At 44.3% G+C, this 24342-nt stretch overlaps 1 protein-coding gene across 1 annotated transcript in view; it reads left to right on the forward strand.

Annotated features, from left to right (window-relative positions):
- Window positions 1-348: 348 nt before the first annotated feature.
- The window catches only part of GSPT1 (G1 to S phase transition 1), a 31937-nt gene continuing 7943 nt past the window's right edge, over window positions 349-24342 (forward strand). The window contains exons 1-11 of the mRNA XM_058156922.1: window positions 349-968; window positions 11439-11483; window positions 12127-12168; window positions 13614-13841; window positions 15043-15076; window positions 16561-16638; window positions 18047-18227; window positions 18929-19083; window positions 21065-21205; window positions 22907-23000; window positions 23246-23326. Coding sequence (XP_058012905.1) covers window positions 590-968; window positions 11439-11483; window positions 12127-12168; window positions 13614-13841; window positions 15043-15076; window positions 16561-16638; window positions 18047-18227; window positions 18929-19083; window positions 21065-21205; window positions 22907-23000; window positions 23246-23326 — 1458 coding nt within the window. The 5' untranslated portion in view covers window positions 349-589. The remainder of the gene's footprint in view (window positions 969-11438; window positions 11484-12126; window positions 12169-13613; window positions 13842-15042; window positions 15077-16560; window positions 16639-18046; window positions 18228-18928; window positions 19084-21064; window positions 21206-22906; window positions 23001-23245; window positions 23327-24342) is intronic.

The raw sequence follows: 24342 nt of genomic DNA on the forward strand, positions 1-24342 counted from the left end.
TCTTTGCAACAGAAATCAGAAAATTCCCATCGTTTCTCTTTCTCCGGGAGAGGGAAGCAGGGAGAAAGAAAGAGCGCGTGCGCAAGGCAAAGGGCCCGCGCGATGGCTGCTGGGGATTGTTGTTTTTGCAGAGACACGGAGGAATCCACGCCAGCGCGAGGGGAGGGAGGGAGAGAGCGGAAAGAAAGGAAAGGCAGCGAGTTGTGCTTCCCGTGCGGACCGGCCGCCCCCAGTCTCTCATCACAACTTACGACGCGACGCCTTTCGGGAGTTGTAGTCGTCGGCCCGGCAGCGCCCACGTGTCGCAAGGGCTGACGCGAGGACGTTAGGACTACCCAGCCGCCGCGCCTGCGCAGGGAAGACGAAGCGTACGGCAGCTGAGGGAGGCCATACTGCGTCGGGGCGGTGGGGCACACGCGGAGCGTGGCCGGAGCGAGGACCGGGGTCGTCGCCGCCTCCGCTTGTCGCCGTCCGTCCGTCCGTCCCCCTCCCCGCCGCCGCCTCTCCGGGCCTTCCCTCCCTCCCTTCCCCGCCGGGGAGGCGCTTGGGCCGCCAAAGAGAGGCTCCTGAGGGGGGCCGGCCGCACAAAATGGAGGCGAACGGCAGCGGGAGCAGCAGCGACTCGGCGCCCGATTGCTGGGACCAGGCGGACCTCGAGCCGAGCAGCGGAAGCGCCGCCGCCGCCGCCACGGTGGACGAGGAAGCCGCAGCGGCGGCGTTGGTGGCGGCGGCGGCAGCAGCGGCGGCGGCGGGGCCCGGCCTGGCCCAGCTGGAGTCCGAGGAGGAGCAGCTCCTGGGCGCGGCCTTCAGCCGGCACCTCAACGTCAACGCCAAGCCCTTCGTGCCCAACGTCCACGCCGCCGAGTTCGTGCCGGCTTTCCTGAGGGGAGGCCCCGGACAACCCGCGCCGTCGACGACGCCCCCTTCGCCTCCGCCGGGGCTGCCGACGGGCCCGTCGCTGACACACGGTGAGCCCGCGGAACGGCCCGACACCGGACGGGGACCCTCTCCCCCTCCCTTCTCCCCCGTCCTCCTCCTCCTTCGCGGGGCAGCTTCCTAAAGACTCCCTCGTCCTTCGCCCAATGACGGCTGCCTAAGACACCCCCGTTATTTAACACCCCACCCCCACCCCGTTATTGCCCAGGCAGTTCTTGGGGGTCCCTTCAGTCTTTTAATTCCCCTCCCGAAGGGATTCAGGGGCACCTTTTTAAAGCCCCCTCCTGCCCAATTAGGCTGCCTAAAACAACCTCCCCCCCATTATTAAACACCCTCCATTATTGCCCAGGCAGTTCTTGGGGGTCCCTTCAGTCTTTTAATTCCCCTCCCGACCGTATTCAGGGGCACCTTTCTAAAGCCCCCCCCTCCATTAAGCTGCCTAAGATAATCTCCCCCCCATTATTAAACACCCCATTATTGCCCAGGCAGTTCTTGGGGTCCTTCAGTCTTTTAATTCCTCCCGACCGTATTCAGGGCACCTTTCTAAAGCCCCCATTAAGCTGCCTAAGATAATCTCCCCCATTATTAAACACCCCTGACCCCATTATTGCCCAGGCAGTTCTTGGGGTCCCTTCAGTCTTTTAATTCCTCCCGAACGGATTCAGGGGCACCTTTCTAAAGCCCCCCCCCACTCCGCCCAATTAGGCTGCCTAAGACCTCCTTCCCCTATTATTGCTCTCTGTCCCTTGGGGTTCAGGTAGTCTTCAGTTGTTTAAGGGGCTCTCTTTGAATTCTCTTTCTCCCCTGCCCCCCCCCCCACAATAACCTTGTGGGGAAGGTCGCCCTGAGTCAGAGAGCCCCCTCCCCTTCCCAGGAGCCACTGTTAAGATTCAAACCTGGCCTTGACCCACCCCATATAAATATACATACATACATATATACATACATACATACATATATAGGTCTTTGGTTATTTGGGTTTTCTCCCGCATAAAATTGGAAGTGTCTTGGCGATGTTTCGACAAAGTCTCATTCGTCATCTTCAGGCTGGTGTTTACAGCTTCGTGCTTCTAGGAACAATATATATATATTGTTCCTAGGATGGATGGATGGATAGATAGATAGATATCCTAGAATATATAATACATATATGGGGTGCTTCTCCCTATGCCTTCCCCAGAATATTTTGGGAGTAGGCCTGGGAGAGGGTGGGTTGCCTCTAAAGGGTTTGAAAAGGTTGCCAACGAGATGGGAATTTCTCCCCCCCCCAAAAAAAAGGGGGCTCAGCAGAGAAAGGATTGTGCTCTGGGGTTGTCCTTCAACAACCCTGCAAGGTAGGTCAAGGTCTAAACCAGGGATGTCCAACCTTGGCAACTTTAAGACCGGGGCACTTCAACTCCCAGAATTCCTCAGACAGAGTTAACTAAACCAGGGGTGTCCAACTGGCTGAGGAATTCTGGGAGTTGAAATCCTCCAGTCTTAAACTTGCTAAGGTTGGACACCCCTGGTTCAATTCTGGGAGTTGAAGTTCCCAAGTCTTGAAGTTTCCAGGGTTGGACACCTCTGGTTCAATCCTGGGAGTTGAAGCCCACCAAGTCTTAAGGTTGGTGGACAACCATGGTCTAAACCCAGGATGAAGAATAGGTTGGCCTGAAGACATCCTGGCTGGGAGAAGCTGGCCTTCTGCTCCCTTCCCTTCTGAGAATGACAGAATAGACAGCTGGTTGCTTGCAAGATCGCTTGACCCGTGTTTTTCTGGGCCTCTGCCAAGTTGGCATGGTTGGGGTTGCACTCCGAAACTCCCCGAAGGGAAATCCACAGCTTGACCTAGTTCTTTACCGTTTTGCCACCCTCCATTGGAAGAGGAGGATGGCAGGGATTTTTTAAAAAAAAGCAGAGCCATCCTCCCATCCCATCCCAGCAGGAAGGTCTGAACGGTGATGGAAGAGGCCCTTTCTCTGGCCCTCGGCAACCTTCTCGAGGACTTTCTGAGGGACGTTTCCAGAGTGCAGCCTTGAGCGAGTGGGACGGGAGAGCCTCCCGGTGATTCTGCAAGACAGACAGGTTTCCCTGCTTGTGATAGAAGAGCTATTCATCCATCTGTGCTGGGGCAGCTGAGCCAAGGAGTGACTCAGAGCAGCACCCCCTTGGCCTGTGATGCAATCTTGAACGGTGGTGGAGAGACGTCAACCTTTCTTTTTGGCTTGGCAGTAGAGAAAGGGGAGAAAATAAAAGCGTATTTCCTGGTAGTCTCAACAGTTGCTGTGAAACCGCTTGGAGCAGGGGTCTCCAACCTTGGTCCCTTGAAGACTTGTGGACTTCAACTCCCAGAGTTCCTGCTGGCTGTGGGACTCTGGGAGTTGAAGTCCACAAGTCTTCAAGGGACCAAGGTTGGAGACCCCTGGCTTGGAGGACGCTCTTCATTCTCAAGCCACTTTTCAAATAGGTGGCTGGTTGGTGATCCTTTTTTCTTGACTTTTTCCACAGGGCTGCTTCTCCCTTTTGTGGTAAAACTCTCACAGTCTTTGAGATAAGATAAGGTCAGGAAATAAAAAGAGGTAGGCTCTGTTTTCGGGGATCCAGGCAGGTTCAGTGACTTGCAGGCCAACGAGGCTCAGGGGGACAAAACGTAATGGTGTCTTAAAAAGAGGAGGGGGAAGAAAAATAATGGAGTAGCCCCAGGGCCTTTATTGACAGGTTAGAATAATTAACTATTTGGCATTCAGTGCTTGCCCTGGAGTGAATAGACAGACTAGTAGAGGCGTTCCTAGGAATTGTGACGGGTTTAAGATTATAAAGCTAGTTTGGTGTAGTGGTGAAGCTGCTGGCCTAAAAACTAGGAGATTATGAGTTCTAGTCCTGCCTTGGGCACAAAGCCAGCTTGGGTGACTTTGAGCCAGTCACCAAGAGACGGTAATTTCTAATCCCACCTTTGGCATGGTAGCTGATTAGGTGACTTTGGGCCAGTCCCTTTCTCTCGGCCCAACACACCTCACAGGGTTTTTGTTGTAGGGAATAATAAGAGCAGCAATATTAAGTATGTTCACCGCCTTGAATTATATCTAAAAAGGAATATTTTTAATAGTGTGCCAGGCAAGAAGCCCGATAGACTAGGGGCTTAAACTCTAAACATGTTACCAAATACAATTGTAGTTTTCATATAACCTGCCCAAACACAAAAGGTATATTATAGTTTGGTTTGGTTTGGTTTGGTTTGGTTTGGTTTGATTTGACTTGGCTTTGGGAAGAAGGGATGGTTAAATTCTTCTTGTAGGGATTTCAGAAAAGTTAACATAAAGTTCTCGGATAATCCCAACATTTTTACTCACTTTGTCTTATTGAATCCCCTTAAAATGTGTTCATAATGCTCCAGTGTGCCTTTGTCTTGGGTTTTAGATAAGTGCCTACAGCTGCTTAGCCTAGGTTAGTCTGCCTGATGTTCTCCATGTGTTTTAAACTCCCAACTGCCCAGCTAGTCTAAAAGGCACAAGAATGCTGGATTTAAAGTCTTCCTATTTCTGCAGGCCACTAGTTTACTTTCCTGCCCCAACGTAAATCATATTTGACCCTTTGAGTATCAGTTTAAAGGGATGCCCTCAACATACTTTGCAGCTGTGTTCATTTGGCTCTTCAATCCAGTTTGTTGTTTTGCCCATCTTTCAGTAAAGTGAGTGCATTCCAGGACTCCTTCAATAAACGCTATCATTTTGTTGGCAGAAGGGAGGGTGCCTTCTCTGTTGCGGCCCCCATTCTCTAAAACAGCCTTCCCCACCCCCAAAGATAAGGGGCTATGAAGATAAGGCTTTAGTCATGAAAGCCAGCTGGCTGACTCTCTGAATCCAATCAACTTCACAGGGTTGTTGTGGGGAAAGTAGGAGAAGGATGTTTTGTCGGATATGCTCGCCACCTTATTTGCAAAAATAAGGGCAGGACATAAATAAGGGCAGTATTATGTCTCTTAGAGTTCCAGAAAATCTTTGGTTTGGTCCCAGGTCTGGGGTTGACGTTTATTATTTGCTTAGGCCTTGTTTGGTTGATTTTGTTTATTACACCATTTTAGTCTTTAGGCTGTATGGCTGATGAAATGTTTCTAGTTGGGTTTGTTTTTAGAAAACTAGGTTTGTATGCTGCTCAGAGTCCATTAGAGTTGGGCGGCTAGTAACATTTGAAATAAGCATTTGTTTTGTGGGGCAAACTTTTCAGTAAGTTAGACCACGTAAAGAAATCCATTGTAATCTTGCAACAAGAATTGATTCCAAGTTGGGAAGACCTGATTAGCTGGCTCTTCGTTTTCCTTTAATGTCAGATTATCTCTAGAGCTGGTTCCTATGCTTATCAGGATTATGCAACCATACTTCTGGAGACTGCCCATTCATGTCTATTTTATTTTATTTTTAAATCTTGCCAGCATCTAAATGAGCAGTGAAACTTTGAATCCAACATTTCATTCAAGCTGGAGATTTCTGGCTTGTTATAACCCCATAAGGGTCTTTAAAATATTGGAATTCAGGGCTTCCTGCTTTTATTAACTTTATTAAATACTTAGCAAACTGCTTGGAGGTGCCCTACTTTAACTGTTGCTTTGGGGAGAAATTATCTGAGTGAGACCATTTATTTAGCCGCTTACTTGCATTATCCTGTTGTTTGATCTCAACGAGACAGAATTTTTCCAAATGTTTGTCTTTTGAGGGACATCCAAAGCACATGTGTCCATCTACATGCAAAACAGTTTAGTTCCTGAAGATGTTTTGTGAAAATGCTTTGTTTTTAATACGAAACCACTGATTTAGCATTTGGCAAGCTTTCTGAGTTTGAAGTAAAAGTATTCTAAGTTGAAGCACTCCACTACAGACGAAAAATGTTTCTAGAACACACAAAGCTTCCACTTCTCCCCATTTTGCATTCCCAAGGGAAGCTTTAGTGAAATTCCAGGCTTCTCACATTTCGCACACCTCTGCCAAGTGTGAGGATAGTAAACGCACACATTTGGTTTAAGTCATTCCCATGGGCACGATTCTTAATTGTGCCTATGGGAATGACTTATGACTATGACCATCATTTGTGTTGTAAATGTTGTACCTTAGATGAAGGCTTTTTTTTTTCTTTTATGTACACTGAGAGCATATGGACCAAAACAAATTCCTTGTGTGTCCAATCACACTTGGCCAATAAATTCTATTCTATTCTATTCTTCTTCATTAAGGCTAAAATAAAACCTAGAATGAAGCTTAAGGATGCAGCTATAAATCTTGGGTGAGTTTCTTTTTATCCTGTTTTGCTAACTGGGACCAGAAAAGCAAGGGAGACTCTGGAAAGAATGCAGAAAAGAGCAACAAAGACCGGAGGCTAAAAAGGACAGTTACAGGAATTATTGGGTATTTCTAGTCTAATGAAAAGAAGGCCTAGGGGTGACCTGATAGCAGGGTTCCAATATTTGAAGGGCTCATACAAAGACGAAGGGCGTCAAGCTATTTTCCAAAGCACCAAAAGACAAGACAAGAAAAAAACCCAAGGAAACTAACTAAGGAGAGATCCAACTTACCCTGTTTCCCCCAAAATAAGACCTCCTCTGATAATAAGCCCAATCGGGCTTTTGAGCACATGGCAATAAGGCCAAGCGCTTGTTTCAGGGTTCAAAGAAAATTTAAGACAGGGTCTTATTTTCGGGGAACCACGGTAGAATTAAGGAGAGATTTCCTGACAGAACAAACAACCAATGGAACGGCTTCCCTTCAGGAGTTGTGGGTGATCCATTACCGGAGGCTTTTAAGAAGAGACTGGATTGCCTGAAATGGTCTAGGGCAGTGGTTCGCAACCTTTTTTTGGGGACCATGCCCCACCTAAGCATCTCTAAAATCCTGATCGCCCCCCTCCCCCCCGACATATAATTTTTACTATTCAAAAAGTGACTCCTACTCACGCGCGGGGGAAGCCTAAAAGGCCATTAACTTGGTTTAAGCAAACTTCAAATTGCCCCCATTAAAAATCAAATTGTCCCCGCCGCGGGGCGTGGGCCCCACGTTGGGAACCCCTGATCTAAGGTCTCCTGCTTGAGCAGAGGGTTGGACTAGATGACTTCCAAGGCCCCTTCCAGCTCTGTTATAAGTTATCCAAGGCAAGTTGGATGCCGTCTGGTCTACACTACAGAAATTTGCAAATGTGTTTGCTGCAATCTCAGGATAGCAGCAGGTCCTGCATCCCTTTTACTCCACGTTGAACGTAAGATACTGGTTTAATTGCTGCCTGCATTACCTCCTGATGGCACATGAAAGGCATGTTATCAAGCCACGTACAGGCGCACAGGCTGTACCTCCGATAAGGGTGTGGAAGCACAGGCTTAGCCCTTAAACAGATTGGCACCGGGTGCCCCACAGGTTGCAGAATAAGAGAAGATGGGATTTAATGATCCTTGGTGGAAGGAGAGCCTCAGGCGGCCAGAAATTCATCCCAGAGTCGGAACAGTTTGTATTTTCTGCAGTCCTATTCGCTAAATAAGCATTTCTCGCCTACTCAGGGTCAGTAAGTTGCTGACCGATTGTAACCTGCTTTGTACTCTGAAGATTACAAACGCGATTTTGCACCAAGGAAAGTGCAAAGAAAAAAAAGAAAGAAAATGAGTTCCAACGAACGAATTTTACTAAAAACAAGCTTTTGTGAACGGCAGCTCATTTGACCAGATGGAGGCAACGTAGCTCACGAAGACCTTGTTCCTTTTAGTGAAATTTGTGGGAAAAGTGTTAGCGGACTCCTGAATTATTTTCCCCACCATAATAACACGTCCCACCTCCTAGTGACTCTAATCGGACTTCATTTAAATGCTTAGCTTTTACCTTGGACCTGATTCAGTCATGAAAGGGAAGGCGATTCCTGTTTTTCTGCTTAGCTCACGTTTCTGTGTCTGTCTCTCTTTGGTGCCCCTTGGCTCAGTCTCTGCAAAAGGGCGGTCATACCGCCCTTACCAGGGTAATTCGCTCCAACTGGCTTCTGCATTCCAAGAAAAAGGCACAAGTAGGAGAGGTTGCTCGGGAATAAAGTAACTTTTTCAGAGCGATGGTTCCTAAAATGAGGAGGAACTCTCACTATGTAGTCCCAGCCGATTGCTAGCCGAAAGTTACACATAGGCTGGCTCTTACTGATAACTGCCTATACCTATGTAAGTAGATGTTACAGGTGTGTGTGTCACATAATGTCTTTGAGGATGGCAACTGCAGATGGTCCTCGACTTACAACCATTCATTTAGTGACCAATTCAAAGTTACCTTCCTCTTCTTGTTTTTCCCCCTAGTAACAAGTCATCCAGCTGGCTGTCGTGGCTAAGACGGAACTTGAATCCACAGTCTCTTGCTTTCTAGTTCGGTGCCTTAACCACTAGGCTAAACTGGCATGTTTGGGAATCTTGACTTTAGAAAACTATTTCAGCCTTATTACACATGCTTTTTTTCTTCTTCTTCAAAACCACCTCTAACCTGTTCGAAAGGTTTAGAATTTGTGGTTTTCCAACTTCAAGTCAGTCTTAATTCCTGGCAATTGCATAGATAAATTCTGGCTGTTTTGTTGGTAACATTTTTAAGAAGGCTTTTTCTTGGGACTGAGAAGGAATAACCTGCTTAAAATATAAATCAGAATTGTGTTTTTAAAAAAAACCTGATCCAAATAACCAGGTCTTTCCTTATCCAGCAAAAGCAAAAAAAATTTCCATTTGCACTTGAACATCTTATGACCCTCTCTGGAGCATCAGATTCTCCCTCCAGTTGTAGGTACATGTTCCACAACTTTAAAAACAGCAACACCTAAGTGATGTCGTAGTCCCTGCTTCAAGTTAACGTCTGAAACAATATTGTTCAGCAGTCTGATCTAAATGTCCATGTTCTATGTTTAATCTCACTGGTCTGCTGACAAATATTCGTCAACTGGGGCTTATATTTTCATACTAGAACTGTAGTTGGTTTTCATCTATTGTTATCATCTGCGTGTTGCATCGATATAAACACTGAGGGTAATGTGCTTTGATCATTTTGTGTTATCCTCACAAGCTTGTGAGATGGATTTGGCTGAGACATGGTGTGTGACCCTTTGAGCGTCATCTTGGAGTTTTGAATCTGGATCTCTCTGAGTCTTAGCCCACCATAGCTGCATGTATAGCTGCATAGCTACCCTCAAAACGACGCTATAGAGCACTGCACACCAGAACAACTAGACACAAGAACAGTTTCTTCCCGAATGCCATCACTCTGCTAAACAAATAATTCCCTCAACACTGTCAAACTATTTACTAAGTCTGCACTACTATTAATCTTCTCATCATTCCCATCACCCATCTCCTTCCACTTATGACTGTATGACTGCAACCTTGTTGCTTGAATCCTTACAATTTATACTGATATTGATTGTTTCCTGATTGCTTATTTGTACCCTATGACTATCATTAAGTGTCGTACCTTATGATTCTTGATAAACTTATCTTTTCTTTTATGTACACTGAGATCGTATGCACCAAGACAAATTCCTTGTGTGTCCAATCACACTTGGCCAATAAAAAATTCTATTCTATGTATTTATATAGAACGTATGTGTCCATTAATTAAATTCTGAAAACCAATAGGAATATTATCCTTGGATGGTCTGAAAAATGGAGGAAGAGCTTCAGTTCAAACTCAAGCTTTCTTGTCTGTTTGCTGATCTTACATGGAGCAAGCAAATGCTTTTTTTACAAGCTTAGTAGGACATTGTCCAGTGTTTGTACCAAAAAAAAAAAATTCCTCTTCAAAGAGAATGGAAAGATTTAAGTATTTATTGCAGTCCGGTTGTGCAATAATCACAAACAGAACTGCTTACAGAATTACTTCCAGCACGGCCGCTTCTAATATGTCACACACTTTCTTGCCTTTCGTTAGAGTTGAGGTAACTTTTATTCCGCTCTTCCAAAAGAATATGAAGTCATAATTCTCCTGCCTTGGTAGTTGTCAAGAGTTAATTCCATGAAACTGGTCCCTAATTTTTTTTTTTATTTGAATTTATATCCCGCCCTTCTCCGAAGACTCAGGGCGGCTTACATTGTGTAAGGCAATAGTCTCATCCTATATGTATATTTATATACAAAGTCAACTTATTGCCCCCCCCCAACAATCTGGGTCCTCATTTTACCTACCTTATAAAGGATGGAAGGCGGAGTCAACCTTGGGCCTGGTGGGACTCAAGCCTGCAGTAATTGTAACTGCAGGCAGCTGTGTGTTAATAACAGGCTGCATTAGCCTGGTGAGCCACTTCCCAGCCCTAATGCCAAGAAGGTTGGGCACCGCTGGTATAGGATCTTCTGCCATGAGCAGAGAGGGTTGAATTAGAAGACCTCCAAGGTCCCTTCCAATCCTCTCATTCTGTTTCTCTGATGGGTAGACTGCTTTGAACAGAATGGCTAGGAATAGTGCCTCGAGCCTGGTTCGCACGCCGACTTAGGTCAGTTGGGGAGATTTTTGCCTGCCACGCTTGCAGACAAATTGGCCGCAGAGAAAATGGCAGACCGTGATTATTTATACCTCAGTGAGTAGTAGTGAAGTTTCCCCCTCCCCCACCTGCTCAAAGACAAGCACAAGGAAGAGCGTGGATGTGTTTAATTTCATGCTTTGAAGCAAGTTGGGGAACCAATGGCCTTTTTGGGCACTACTTAGCGGCAACACCCCTGAAGCCCTAACCAACATAGCCAATTACAAGGCACGTTGGAAGGTATAATTCAGCAACATCTAGAGAAACAGGTTCCACGTTATGGTCTGGTTTACTACTCCTGCCACGGCGTAAGATTGCCTGGTTTTATGTTAATGACGGGGTAAGAAGACCTCATCCCCATCCATCCCTTAGTTCTGGTTTAAGTATAATTTTCCAAAGCTTAATCTGAGTAGTACTAATGTTTTGGTGTTTTATTTTCTTACCTGTTTTATAACTTGTAAGCCCCTAGGGACGCAGTAGCTCAGTGGCTAAGATGCTGAGCTTGTCGATTAAAAGGTCGGCAGTTCAGCGGTTCGAATCCCTACCGCCGCGTAACGGGGTGAGCTCCCATTACTTGTCCCAGCTTCTGCCAACCTAGCAGTTTGAAAGCAGGTAAAAAATGCAAGTAGAAAAATAGGGGCCACCTTTGGTGGAAAGGGAACAGCGTTCCGTGCGCCTTTGGCGTTGAGTCATGCCAGCCACATGACCACAGAGACATCTTAGGATAGTGTTGGCTCTTCGGCTTTGAAATGGAGATGAGCACTGCCCCCTAGAGTCGGGAACAACTAGCACATATGTGCGAGGGGAACCTTTACCTTATAGGTGAGATGGGCTGCATAACATTTTATTTAAAAATAATAAGCGCTTTGTATGGATTGAATTGGCCTCTTGAATTCAGAGTCCTGAATATTCAAAGAATAGGAGAAGAGCACACCTGCTTCGCTTTTCCTTCTGAACAGTGGCTAGTTTTGTTCTTCAATTTTCCCTGGAGTTATACCAACTATTTATTTCTCTTTTTGAAGGGGCATCGGCAGAATCATCACAAGAAGACCTGCCATCTTGTGAAGGTAATACGTTTCCTTTTATTTTTGTGTGTGACAAATGTAAAGCTCAGCTATTGGGGTTAGGAAACAAGTTTGTGGAGCCTTTACACAATTAGAAGCAATCTAGAACATCATGGCCCTCTAGGAGAGACCTGCTCCCATCCTGTTGGCCTTATAAAAGGGCCACAAAAACCTGGCTCTGACCCTTCCCCATTGTGTATTAGTTCCTAGCGTGGCTCATTTATATTGTTGCTTGTGTCATGTTGTAAACCACCCGGAGTTACTTGACAGTGAGATGGGCAGCATGTACATTTAATAAATAATATCACCAATAGTAATAGGAGCCTTGGGTGCAATCCCAAAACGATTGGAGCACCCCTTGAACACCCTTGGCGTTGACAATTAGTCAATTGCGAAAGGCAGCTGTGCTTTCACACAGCTTCCATCCTGCGAGTATAATTGCAACAGCATCAAGCCTCGGCGTTTGTCCGTCCCAGGCCCTTGGAAAGGACTCGAGAGATAGAGAGACAGGCCAGATCCAATCTGAGCATCTGGCAGAGACTGTGCAATGAACAGACAGCGATTAGTCCAGTGCTCAAAAGAGAATATGAACTGGGAAGGCTGAGCCGATGCAGCCTCTGTAACCTGCTTCTTTCTATTCTTCTAGCGTCAAACGTTGCCATCGGTATGGAAATCTCCGAAGCCGTTGGTAAGAAACCACATAGCATAGCTTGAACTGGGCCCTTTGCCTTGCAACCTTGAAGTTCTTCCTAATCGGTCTCTTTATTAGGATCCTCTCTGGTTTGTGGAACCGCTTGGCCAACTTAGAAAGCTCTAAGGGTGTTCAGATGGTTACAGGGAGTCCTCAAGTTACAACCATTCATTCAGTAACCATTTGAAGTTACAACGGTCCTGAAAAAAGTGACTTACGGCCGTTTTTCACCCTTACAACCATCGCAGCATCCCACTTGGTCACGTGATCAAAATTCAGCCGCTTGGTGACTGGCTCTCATTTATGACGGTTGCTGTGACCCGAGATTCCTCATTTGCAACCTTCTGACAACCAAAGTCCATGGGGAAGCCAGATTCGTTTAACAACCATGTTAACTAACTTAACAATGGCAGCGATTCACTTAACAATTGTGGCAAGAAAGGCCGTAAAATGGGGCAATTAACAAACGTCTCACTTAGCAACAGAAATTTGGGGTTCATGGTCGTAAGTCAAGGACTACCCGTACATTTTCAATTCTCTTAGAACGGTATATTGCTTCCTGATTAGTGGTGGGTCCCAGATGCTTTGCAGTAGATCTGCTAAGATTTACTTTAGCAATACCAACCACAGCCGGTTTTCCCATTCCAGAGAAGCTGTGCTTGGGGGTGAGTTATGGGCATGTTTGGGGGTGAGCTATGGGCATGTCCGTGCCAAAGACAGAGAAGATAATTGATAATTGCAGGAGCCATGTGGAGAAAGCAATGCTGAGATCAGGATATCTCAGTAGAGTCCAAATAGAGTCACTTTCCTTACCTTTGAGACCCGGGACTGCATTTAAACTTGTTTAATAAAGCTGTTTCAAATCACGGAACGACAAATAACCTTCGGCCTTTTCCAGCCTGTGTCCTTCTAGCTAAGCATTATGGAAGCTGTCAACTATCCCATCAAGAAAGATTGCAGCTGTAGCTTGCTTTTAAGCCCCGAATTGATGCAACCTGTATTTTAGGTTTTCATAGGAAAAGAAGCAAAGAAGGCGAAAGAAAAGATGACTAGCATTCAGTAGCTCTCACAAACAGTTCCATTAGTGAATTCCAGCACACTGTTTACACTACTAAAACTTTATGGTCTGGAGGTTGTTTTCAGCATTCCTACCGCTATAGTTGAGAAAAGGGCTTCTGTGTTAAAATAGCCAAATCCTATGAATAGCAGCTTGCTTTACATTATTTACTTACAATCAACCTCCAAGTGATTGCAGTAAAAATGAAGTTTTAAAATGTGCGTCCCAAAACTCTGGGACGGAGGAAAAGAAATAAAAACTGGAACTTAAAAACAGGCAACCGCTCTGTAGTCTTGCTAAGCCTTCTCCTCTCCTCCCCACCCCTTCCCAAGAAAGCCACCCAAAAGCCCTTCTCCCCTTCAAGTAACTCTTTATTCCACCGTAGTAGAAAATGGAGAAACGGAAATGTCCCCCGAGGAATCGTGGGACCACAAAGAAGAAATCATTGAATCCGAATTAGCGAGTGGCCCTTCCGGTGACGCAGGGCCCATTGAAGAGAGCACCCAGGAAATGATGGAGGAAGAGGAGGAGATGCCAAAACCCAAATCCATGGTAGCTCCCCCTGGTGCTCCCAAGAAGGAACACGTGAACGTGGTGTTCATTGGACACGTAGGTGAGTTGCTCTAGAAAGCTTCAGAGATGATTTTGAAGCCAATAATCAGACATTGTTAACCTTCTGGTCCTCCATGGACTTGGCTGTCTAATCTACTATAGGAGAAAAGCAAGCAGAACGGAGGGGGGGAGTTAAGCATATCATCAGTTTAGAGTAGTTAAAATCCACAAACAGTCCAAGTCCAACCCCTTTTGAATTCTCTTGAGCCTTCTGTGATACCAATTTAGTATTGAACTTCAGTTGTCTAGATTCTTGTGTATGGGCTTAAGCCAGGGGTGTCAAACTCAAGGCCCACGGGCCATATTTAGCCTACGAGGTGCTTAGATCTGGCTTGTGGGACCGCTGTGGAAACAGCGAAGGACCAGCCCGTGGTGCCTCTTGTCAGCGAAAACGGAGCTCAGCCCTCCAGAGCTCCGTTTTAAGCCGCGACGGCCTCTTGCAGCCCTCTGCCAGTGAAAACAACTCAGCTGAGCTCCGTTTTCATTGGCAGAGTGCTCGGGCCACCATAGGCGCTCCTGACATGATTGACATTGACCTGGCCACGCCCACCCCCCCAAGGTCAAACACATGCAGCCCTCAATGAAATCGATTTTGACACCCCTGGCTTAAGCAATAAATCTTTGAGCTGCAACGTAACGTTTGGTCCTGATCCTTTGCATCTCTAGGTGTATTAAAGGATTACAGTAAAGAAATGGACCACCTGTGCAACTTTCAGATGTTGAAATGCAATTTCCCAGTGTCCCTCTTGCTGGCTGAGGGTGCAGGGAATTCTGGGTCAGGAACATCAGTTGAGCCAGAGGTGGCGTGCCTGTAACTGAATAGAACATGTTTGTTTTTCATACTTTTAAATTTTAAAGAAAAAGTCAGACAAACTGGTTGGTTGGTTGGTTTGATTATGTACTTGTTTTTAACTGCTAGAGTTGACATAAATGGGAAGACTTATCAATCAATAGAAAATGGCTTACATACCAATTTTAGTATAATTGGTTCTGCTTATCAGAAATTTCCCAAATATATAATCTGAACAAGATGTTTCTTCAGAGAGAAAAAAATCCATCCTAAATTATTAGCCCTCTATGATTATATAGGACAAAAGCATATGCTGATAGGAAAATCAAATCCTGTACAAAAAAGACTTAAATAGTTTAGCTGCTCACAAAGAGCTAATATTAAACATCTTTTGTCTATCTTTTTTTTTTAGATGCTGGAAAATCAACAATTGGAGGGCAAATAATGTAAGTAATTTCCCCCAAATACATACTCCATTCAGTCATCTTAAACTTCCTTAAATTGACCTTTTAGTCTGAATCAAAAGGTATAATTATAATCAAAGAATACTGCAGTTGATAATCTGAAGCACTTTTATTACAAAATAAGCTTCCATTTTTCTGAGAGCTTGTTAAAAAAAATGGATAGGCATTACTGCTGTTCTCTCCACTTTTGTAATGTCTTGATCTTCCCAATTTGTTCTGAGGGCAATTTTTTGGAAGAAAAAACTTACTTTATATGCAGCTGCGCATTCTTGAAACCGTTGACTGGCCAAAAGGGGTTCAGTTGCAACTCAAGCCATTTCTTTTTTTAAAAAAAATAATATTTATTGTTATTTCTCTTTTAAAAATAAAACAAACATAAAACATGTATTTGCTTTTTACAACAGTTTCAAATCGGTGTTCTTCTATCATTTACATTTTCCCCCAACTTTTCTTTACATATCTTTATAGTCCCCTTATTCATATATTCAATCCTTCACACGTAGTATTGTAACCATATTATTTTACTGACATTATCTGCTTTAGGACGCTTTCCCAATCGTTCTTATTTACTGTTTCTCCTCCCTAACCAATCGTACCATTTGTTCCATACTAAATAACATTCTGTTTCCTCCTTTTCTTTTATCTCTTTCGTTAATTTGTCCATCTCCGCACATTCCAGGATTTTTCTTATCGTTTCTTCCTCTTTTGGTATATTTTTGTTTTTCCAATTCTGTACGTATGTTATTATCCTTGCTGCCTTTATTATATGTAGAATTAAGTATTGTATTTCTTTAGTGTATTTTGTGGTAAATATTCCCAGTAAGAATAACTCCGGTTTCCAGTCTATAGGTTGCTCAATTATCTCTTCCAACCATTTTCTAATTTTTTCCAATATTTTTTTTGCGGATGTGCACGTCCACCATAAATGATAATACTTTCTATACGACTTTTTGCATTTCCAGCAGATTGAGGAGGGGAACTCGAGCCATTTCATTCCCTAGTCTTCGACTTACAAACAAACGTAATGGAGCCTGCCCATTACGGTCATAAGTTGTGACAGTTGAAAACTGGGCCACCCATCTGACCAACCTGATTTTACAACCTTTTCGTGGTGACCGTTAAGTGAACACCGTGGTCATATAGCAAATGCTGCAGTTGTCAAACAAGCATTGCAGTCGTAAAGCAAACCTGTATTAAACTGTGGTTACGTGATCACGGGGCACTGCATATGGTACAACATGCAGGCCAGTTGCCGGGTGACTTCAGGGTGGGCCATTGGAATGTTGGAACTTCCAATGTTGTTTTTGGGGCGGGGTCCATCATAACTTCAGACGGTCACTAAGTGACTGGTCGTAAGTTAAAGAAACCTGTACTTAACTCTTTTAAAAAAACAAAACTTCAGCTCTACTGAAACTGCTTTCTACATGTGTTTCTTCTTCGTATCTCACGCACCGAATTCTTTTCAGGTATTTGACAGGCATGGTTGATAAAAGAACGCTTGAAAAATACGAAAGAGAAGCTAAAGAAAAAAACAGAGAAACCTGGTATGAAGCCTACGTTTTAAAATTTTAACCCACTTTAAATGATGATAACCTCAGGTCCTCCAGATGTGCTTGACCTAGATTTCTGAATCCCTGAGTCTTTGAACCGGCACCTAGCTTGCTGACTTCGGAAGACAAGAGAAATTGTACATCAAGATAAAAATTAGGGCTTCTGGAAAATGGATGCAACAGGCTAAATGCAGCTTCTAGGATTCTTAGTTACGGAGCTAGCTGGGAAAGGGGGAGCAGAATTAAACGGGCTGCATGGGTGCTCAGCATACTCTGGGGAATTCTGGGAGTTGAAGTCCACGCTCCTTAAAGTTGAAAATCACTGAATTACATTTCTGAACTTTGAGCATTGTCTGCCCAAGGAATGGATGGTAATAGCAATTAAAAATTATAATCCAAAACATACCCCCTGACTGGTCGATGAATCCCCTGTGTTGCTATAATGTCATTACAAATAATTTTCAATTTAGGTTTTTGCTCAGTTAATTATAAATTTGATTTATAATTGTCCATCCACTAGGAAGAGCCCCCAGAGGAAAATTAGCTCTTCTGCCGAGTTCTTAGCAGCTAAGAAAGTCTTTTTGCCACCAGGAGGAGACAGTGAGTTGGCAAACACCCAATAAAGAGTAGACAGAGTCTTATAAGTCCATAGAATCTTAAATTATCCTGAGAGAATAAGCCACACGGAGTAGATTTTTCCCTAGGAAAGGAATAGCAGCACCTTGGATCTGGTTGTCCCTTGAAAGAGAGAGCATGAAGAAACTTCAAACCTGTAAGATGGACTGAGAAATGGATAACAACAACCTAGAAGGACGTAGTGGCAACCCACCAACCGCAAATATACGTCTATGTATTTGCCATTCATAACAGATGTACAAAGCGGGTGTGGCTTCGATCACATGGTTGTGGCCACCATCTTGACTTCTTTCACCTTCCTGCCTGCAGATAATCCCCTGCTGCATCCCATTTCCTGAGTCGCCCAAAATAAAATCCACAACAGCATCCAACTTTAAGACTTGTAGATCTGTGGACAAGCTGGCTGGGGAATTCTGGGAATTGAAGTCCCCAGGTCTTTAAAAAGTTGCCAAAGTTGGAGACCCCTAAACAAAATCCACAACTGCATAAAATAAATGTGTCCAACCTTGGCAACTTTAAGAGTTAACTTCAACTCTTAGAATTACCTAGCCAGCTTGGCTGGCTGGCGAATTCTGGGAATTGAAGTCCTCAGGTCTTTAAAAAGTTGCCAAGGTTGGACACCCCTGGTGTAGAACTTAGTTCATTCAACTTAGTTGTTGGAAAGGATGAGAATGTTCAGATACGTTTTACAGTAGCATCTATCATAAATTTACCCGAGAACAATCAGTTTTATAACAGCTATTTCCCTTCTTATTTTGTTTAATAGGTATCTCTCTTGGGCCTTAGACACAAACCAGGAAGAACGGGACAAAGGGAAAACGGTGGAAGTAGGCCGTGCTTATTTTGAAACAGAAAAGAAACATTTCACAATTTTAGATGCTCCAGGGCATAAGAGCTTTGTTCCAAATATGATAGGCGGTGCTTCTCAAGCTGATTTAGCTGTATTGGTAAGAGCCTTTCTTGTGTACGGATCACTTGGAAAACTTTTAATTCATCTGCATCTCTTTGCATAGTTTCGTTCTTTATTTTAAAATCGCCCAGTAGCTGGTAAGCGCTATCTGAAAAATTAACACTAAAACAGATTAAAAACATATAATAAAAATGTGTAGATGTTAGATTCTCATCAATCTTTGAAAAGTCCTTATACTGTAGAAATAAGAAAACTTAGCAGTGTTTTTCAGTATGGTCTCAAATTATTAAAAAGTGAAAAGCTGAGGTTGCCTATGTATTAATATTTTTCCTTCGGTCTGGTGATGTAGAGTTTTGCCCTGTATGTTTTTCAGTTTGTTGGGATTTTTTTTTAGTCTATTGTCATTGTGTTGTTTATTTTACCTGTTAACTCCAGAAATAAAATTATAAAAACAGCTATTTAATCGTGCCATAGCACGCTATAAAAGACGTGTTTGAATGGACACTTTTTAGTTCACCGTATATCTTGTTAAGGAGATTAATATTGTGAAACTGAGAGCAGTGACAAAAATTACTCAGGCAGGCACCTATGGGCTTGTCGGGATCCTCAGCGTAAAACATTAAAGCCAAAGCTTTTAGTTTGAGAGCTGCCTGGTAGTCCTCCTCCTGCCTAGAGCAAACCAGTTTGCATTGTAGCCAAACCCTCCAAATCTTTAACGCAACTTCTTCTTTCAATCAGGTAATCTCTGCGAGAAAAGGAGAATTCGAAACAGGTTTCGAGAAAGGAGGGCAGACAAGGGAGCACGCCATGTTAGCAAAAACGGCGGGTGTAAAACACTTAATAGTTCTCATTAACAAAATGGATGACCCAACTGTGAACTGGAGCAACGAAAGGCAAGTTTAGTTTTGTGCCAAAGTTGGATGTTAAGAGTAGCTAGCATTTGGCTGGCACTTGTAGGAAATGGAGCTGGGCTCATACAGCTTTGATGGATAAGGTCCAAAGATCCTGTGTAATTACCCTAGTGAAGGGGCCTCTGGTGGCTCAGCAGACTAAGTCTGTCTGTTATTAACACAGCTGCTTGCAATTATTGCAAGTTCAAGTCCCACCAGGCCCAAGGTTGACTCAGCCTTCCATCCTTTATAAGGTAGGTAAAATGAGGACCCAGATTGTTGGGGGCAATAAAAGTTGACTTTGTATATAATATACAAATGGATGAAGACTATTGCTTAACACAGTGTAAGCCGCCCTGAGTCTTCGGAGAAGGGCGGGATATAAATTCAAATTTTTTTAAAAAGGCAACTATGCATAGAAGTACCGTATTTTTCGGAGTATGAGATGCTCCGGACTATAAGACGCACTTGCCTATTTTCAGGAGGAAAACAAGAAAAAAAAATCTGCCTCCCAGCAATTTGCCTCCTTGCAGCAAACAGCCTGTTTCAGTTTCAGCACAGCCTGATTAGCATAAGGGAAAAAAATCTGCCTTTGCCTCCTTGCAACAAATGAGGCGTGTGGCACTAGGCAATGGCAATCCCTGCAGCCTGAAACAGCTGATGGTCGAAAGGCTGATCCAACCAGCAATCAATTGCTTGTGCTAATCAGGCTGTGCTGAAGCTGAAACTAGCTGTTTGCTGTTTGCTGCAAGGTGGTAAATTGCTAGGAGGCAGAGGCCAAAAGGTAGAAGCCGGCAGGTGAGCGGGGCTACATTCGGTGTGTAAGATGCACCCAAATTTTCACCCTCTTTGGGGGGGGGAGAGTGTGTCTTATACTCCGAAAAATACGGTATATGCTGGTTTCAAAAATCTTTTCAAGTAGTCGGAGGGGGTGAATTTGACTTAAGCTCCAAGTTCAGTTTTGGTGTGCAGACAGTCCTTGACTTAAAACTGTTTGTTTAAGTGACCACTCAAAGTTACACCACCATTGAATAAAGGGGTTTACAGTCTGTCCTCACTCTTGCAACCATCCCAGCATCCCTGAGCAAACTTGATCACCATTCAGGCGCTTGGCAACTGGTGTATATTTGCAACGGTTGCACCATCTCAAGGTTAGGTGATCACAAAAAAATTGCAGCCACAGAAATTCTTGTCCTAATTGTAGTTGTAAGTTGAAAACTACCTGTATTTCAAATATATTTTGAGATGTGAAGTGACCGATGGTGGTGATGATGATGATGATGATGATGATATACCGTATTTTTCAGAGTATAAGACGCACCTTCCCCCCCCCCAAAAAAGGGTAAAAATCTGGCTGTGTCTTATACTCCAAATGTAGCCCCGCCCAGCTTCTCAAAGGGAGGTTTCAGAGGCTGAAAGAAGCATCGGAAACGGAGTTTAGAAAAAAAACACCAAACGGAGCTTCAGAGGCTTTTTTTCTGAAGTTCTGTTTCGGAAGCTTTCAGAGGCAGAAAAAAGTTTTTTCTGAAATGGAGTTTCAGAGGCAGAAAAAAGAAAGAAAGAAAAAAAAAGTAAGGCACAGAGCTCACAACCAAGGAACCTGTTGCTAAAATTCACCTCTGGGAACAGCTGATTGGGGGTATTCCGGGAGGCCAATCTACCTGCCAATCAGCTTTTTTCTTATTTTCCTCCCCAAAAACTAAGGTGCGTCTTATACTCCGAAAAATATAGTAAATTAGTGGTTCTCAGCTTGTGGCCCACGGACCCCTGGGGGCCCCCTAAGTCTTAGGGGTCCATGGTCACAAAAGGTATTAAAGGAGGTCTGTGTTGAAGAAAAGGTTGGGAACCACTGAGGTAGATGATGTCATTGTGAGACTGACAACATTGAACCACCAAATGCTCTTAATTCCTACCCGACATCTTGTGGCTTCAGGGCTCTTCTCAACGTCTTAATATTTTTTCTCCCCTGCGGCTGACCTTTCAGGTATGAAGAATGTAAAGAAAAACTGGTGCCATTCTTGAAGAAAGTGGGGTTCAACCCCAAAAAGGACATTCACTTCATGCCCTGCTCGGGACTGACTGGAGCGAATCTTAAGGAGCCATCTGACTTCTGTCCTTGGTATATGTAGGTATCTCATTGAATGCCAAAAAAAATCTTTTCTATGACCCTGTAATTCCTTGTATCACTCCTTTTGGAGTGAGACGCGGTGGAGTTAGAGCGACTGAGTGGAGCTGAGGATTTACTGTCCGGATGCCCTTCCTGACTCCTACGCAAAGTTTGCAGCAGATATTGACTTTTTGCACCCAGTTAGAGAAACATCTACCACTGCCTAGGATCGAACTCACAGCCTCCTAATTGTGAGGCAAACGTCTCCTCTAGGCCACCGTTGAGCCACAATACCCAAAGCAAAAAGTCTTGAAACAAAAGTCATGTTAACAGAAACAGTCAAACATTCATTCTAGGTTCAGGGATCGGAAAATAATTTGTTTTTCTCCCAGGTTGTATTGCTAACAATGGCATCACTAACCGTTGGCTAAACTGGAAACCTCAAATGATCTGCTTTTGTAGGATGGCAAAGAAACAAGTGATTATTCATTAGTCTATTAATGGTACTGTTCATCTCCAAAGCCAAAAGCAGATTTATTTATTTATTTTTTAGGCTGATAGATTGCCCTTGGAAAGGAAACCAAGTCACTTTGTGCTTCGCTCTTCCAGGCATTCTGCTACCTCCAGTTCAGAGCATATCTGACACAAGCAAACGACATTATAGGTTTTATTTTGTTAACCAAATTCAGCCTAAGTCATACTAGGATGGGGAAGCTCAGTGACTAAGAGGCTGAGCTTGTCGATCGAAAGGTCGGCAGTTCAGCGGTTTAAATCCCTAGTGCCGCGTAACAGGGTGAGTTCCCGTTACTTGTCCCAGCTTCTGCCAACCGGGCAGTTCAAAAGCACGTAAAAATGCAAGTAGAAAAATAGGGACCACCTTTGGTGGGAAGGGAACAGCGTTCCGTGCGCCTGGCGTTGAGTCATGGCGGCCACATGACCACGGAGACATCTTCGGACAGCGTTGGCTCTTCGGTTTTGAAACGGAGATGAGCCCCGCCCCCTCGAGTCGGGAACAACTAGCACATACGTGCGAGGGGAACCTTTATCTATGTACCTTTAACTTTAAGATGTGTGGACTTAGGGAGAATTCCCCGGCTAGGGGGAAACATCTTAAAGTTACCAAACTGAAGAACAGTTCCCTAGTGCAGGGGTCTCCAAGCTTGGTCCCTTTAAGACTTGTGGACTTCAACTCCCAGAGTTCCTCATCCAGCTTTACTGGCTGAGGGACTCTGGGAGTTGAAGTCCACAAGCCTTAAAGGGACCAAGGTTGGAGACCCCTGCCCTAGTAAAAGTAACTCCCAAAGTGATTACCATTTTGGTTGAGGATTATGGAGATTGAGGCCCAAGACACCAGAATCTGCCAAGTTGAGGAAGGACACTCTCACAATGGTGCAAGATCATTGCACACCATATGCCCACAGGAGCATATCTAACACGAGCAGACAACTAGAGCATGAAGCAACGGCAAGTTTCACTTTTCCCAAAGAGAATCGAGGTTATTAGTGCTCTGTTCATTGAGTTCTTCATTTTTTCTGCAGTTGCTGGTAAAAAGGCATAATTTTACTCCTGCAGCTCCATCTTATACCTTGACTAGATTATCTCTCACAAAGAATCTTGCTGTGTTTAGATGTTAGTTGCATCAAGGATGGAAATTTTGTCCATAATCAAAAATGTTCCATAGATTTTGATCCTATATTCCTCTTTTTTTTCCTCCCCCAGTGGGCTACCATTTATTCCATATCTGGATAACTTGCCAAACTTCAACCGATCAATTGATGGACCAATCAGGCTGCCAATTGTTGACAAATATAAGGTACTCAACTAAATAAATACGAGGTATATTTATATTTATGTTGATCAATATAAGGTACACTTCCAACACGAATGCAGTTGTGGTAGTTACGCAACTTAACCTGGAAAGTATAAAACTGTTGCTTTAGGGGGCCAGTCACATGGCACAGCCAAGTTAACTCTTGATAAGGGACTCGGACCCTGTTTTGACCATATTCTCTTAACCTGGTTGTTGTTTTCTCATTCTCTCCCTCCCCCCATGTGAAGGATATGGGCACGGTGGTGTTGGGAAAGCTGGAATCAGGGTCTATTTGCAAAGGACAGCAGCTCGTGATGATGCCAAACAAGGTATACATGTTTTCCCTTTTAAGCCTCTTTCAAATCTAGCAAATGTTTATTTCTGAAGTGTCCAGCCTTGGCAATTTTAAAGCTTGGGGATGTCAACTCCCAGAATTGAACCAGGGTGTGTGGCCGGCCAGCGGATGTGGCAGCAGATTCGGACAGTGAGGAGGTTGGGGAGGAACATGGGCCAGTCCTGGAGTCTGGGGAAGGCTCTGATGAGGGCTCTGCATCGAGGCAGAGAGGGATGCCACTTACCAGCTGTCTTCAGAGTCTGACTTCAGTGAGGCAGACGAACAGCTGGAGCCTGTTCCCAGTGTGCGCATGTGCAGAGTTGCCAGACGAAGGGAACAGCTAAAGAACAAGGGTCGACTTGGGAGTAAGGCCACGGGTGGACGATGAGTGGCCCCTCCCAGAGGGAATACAAGAGGAGCAAAAGGGGAGTGGAATTTGCAGGAGACAATTAGTTCATTAGTATATATCAGCCTGGCCACTCTCCAAGCCTGATAAAGTGAACTATCTTGAAAGACTGTGGGAGAGGAAAGACTTTGCTGGAGAGGAATTCACTGTAAATTAAATAAAAGGGGTTTATCGGACTCGGCTTTGTGCTGCTGGGGAAGCCTAGGTCAGAACCCAGGGCTGCCCAGCCTTGATAACTTTAAGACTTGGGGACTTCAACTGCCAGAATTCCTCAGTCAGTTGGACACCCCTGGTTTAGTTAAAGGGATTCTTTAAATTTGGACTGCTGCTCTATAACAGCAGCTAATACTATAGGTACCAATCACGACTGGCCAGATGGAGGATTAAATTTTGCAGGGAATATCAAGTGATCTGAAAACCAGGTCGCATTATTAGCTTCCTCTTTCCTGTAAAAGAATGGCAGTCACATTCTTAAGAATGTGTTTAAGAAAAGAAAGGAAATAGATACTCCTATTACAGCGTTGCATTCTGGGGCCTCCCATTTCCCACAACAATTGTTTAACAATGAGGTTGTCACTTGCCTTCTCCTCAAATGTCCCAGAGTG

The sequence above is a fragment of the Ahaetulla prasina genome, chromosome 14 (assembly GCF_028640845.1).
Source record: "Ahaetulla prasina isolate Xishuangbanna chromosome 14, ASM2864084v1, whole genome shotgun sequence".
Classification (NCBI taxonomy): Eukaryota; Metazoa; Chordata; class Lepidosauria; order Squamata; family Colubridae; genus Ahaetulla; species Ahaetulla prasina.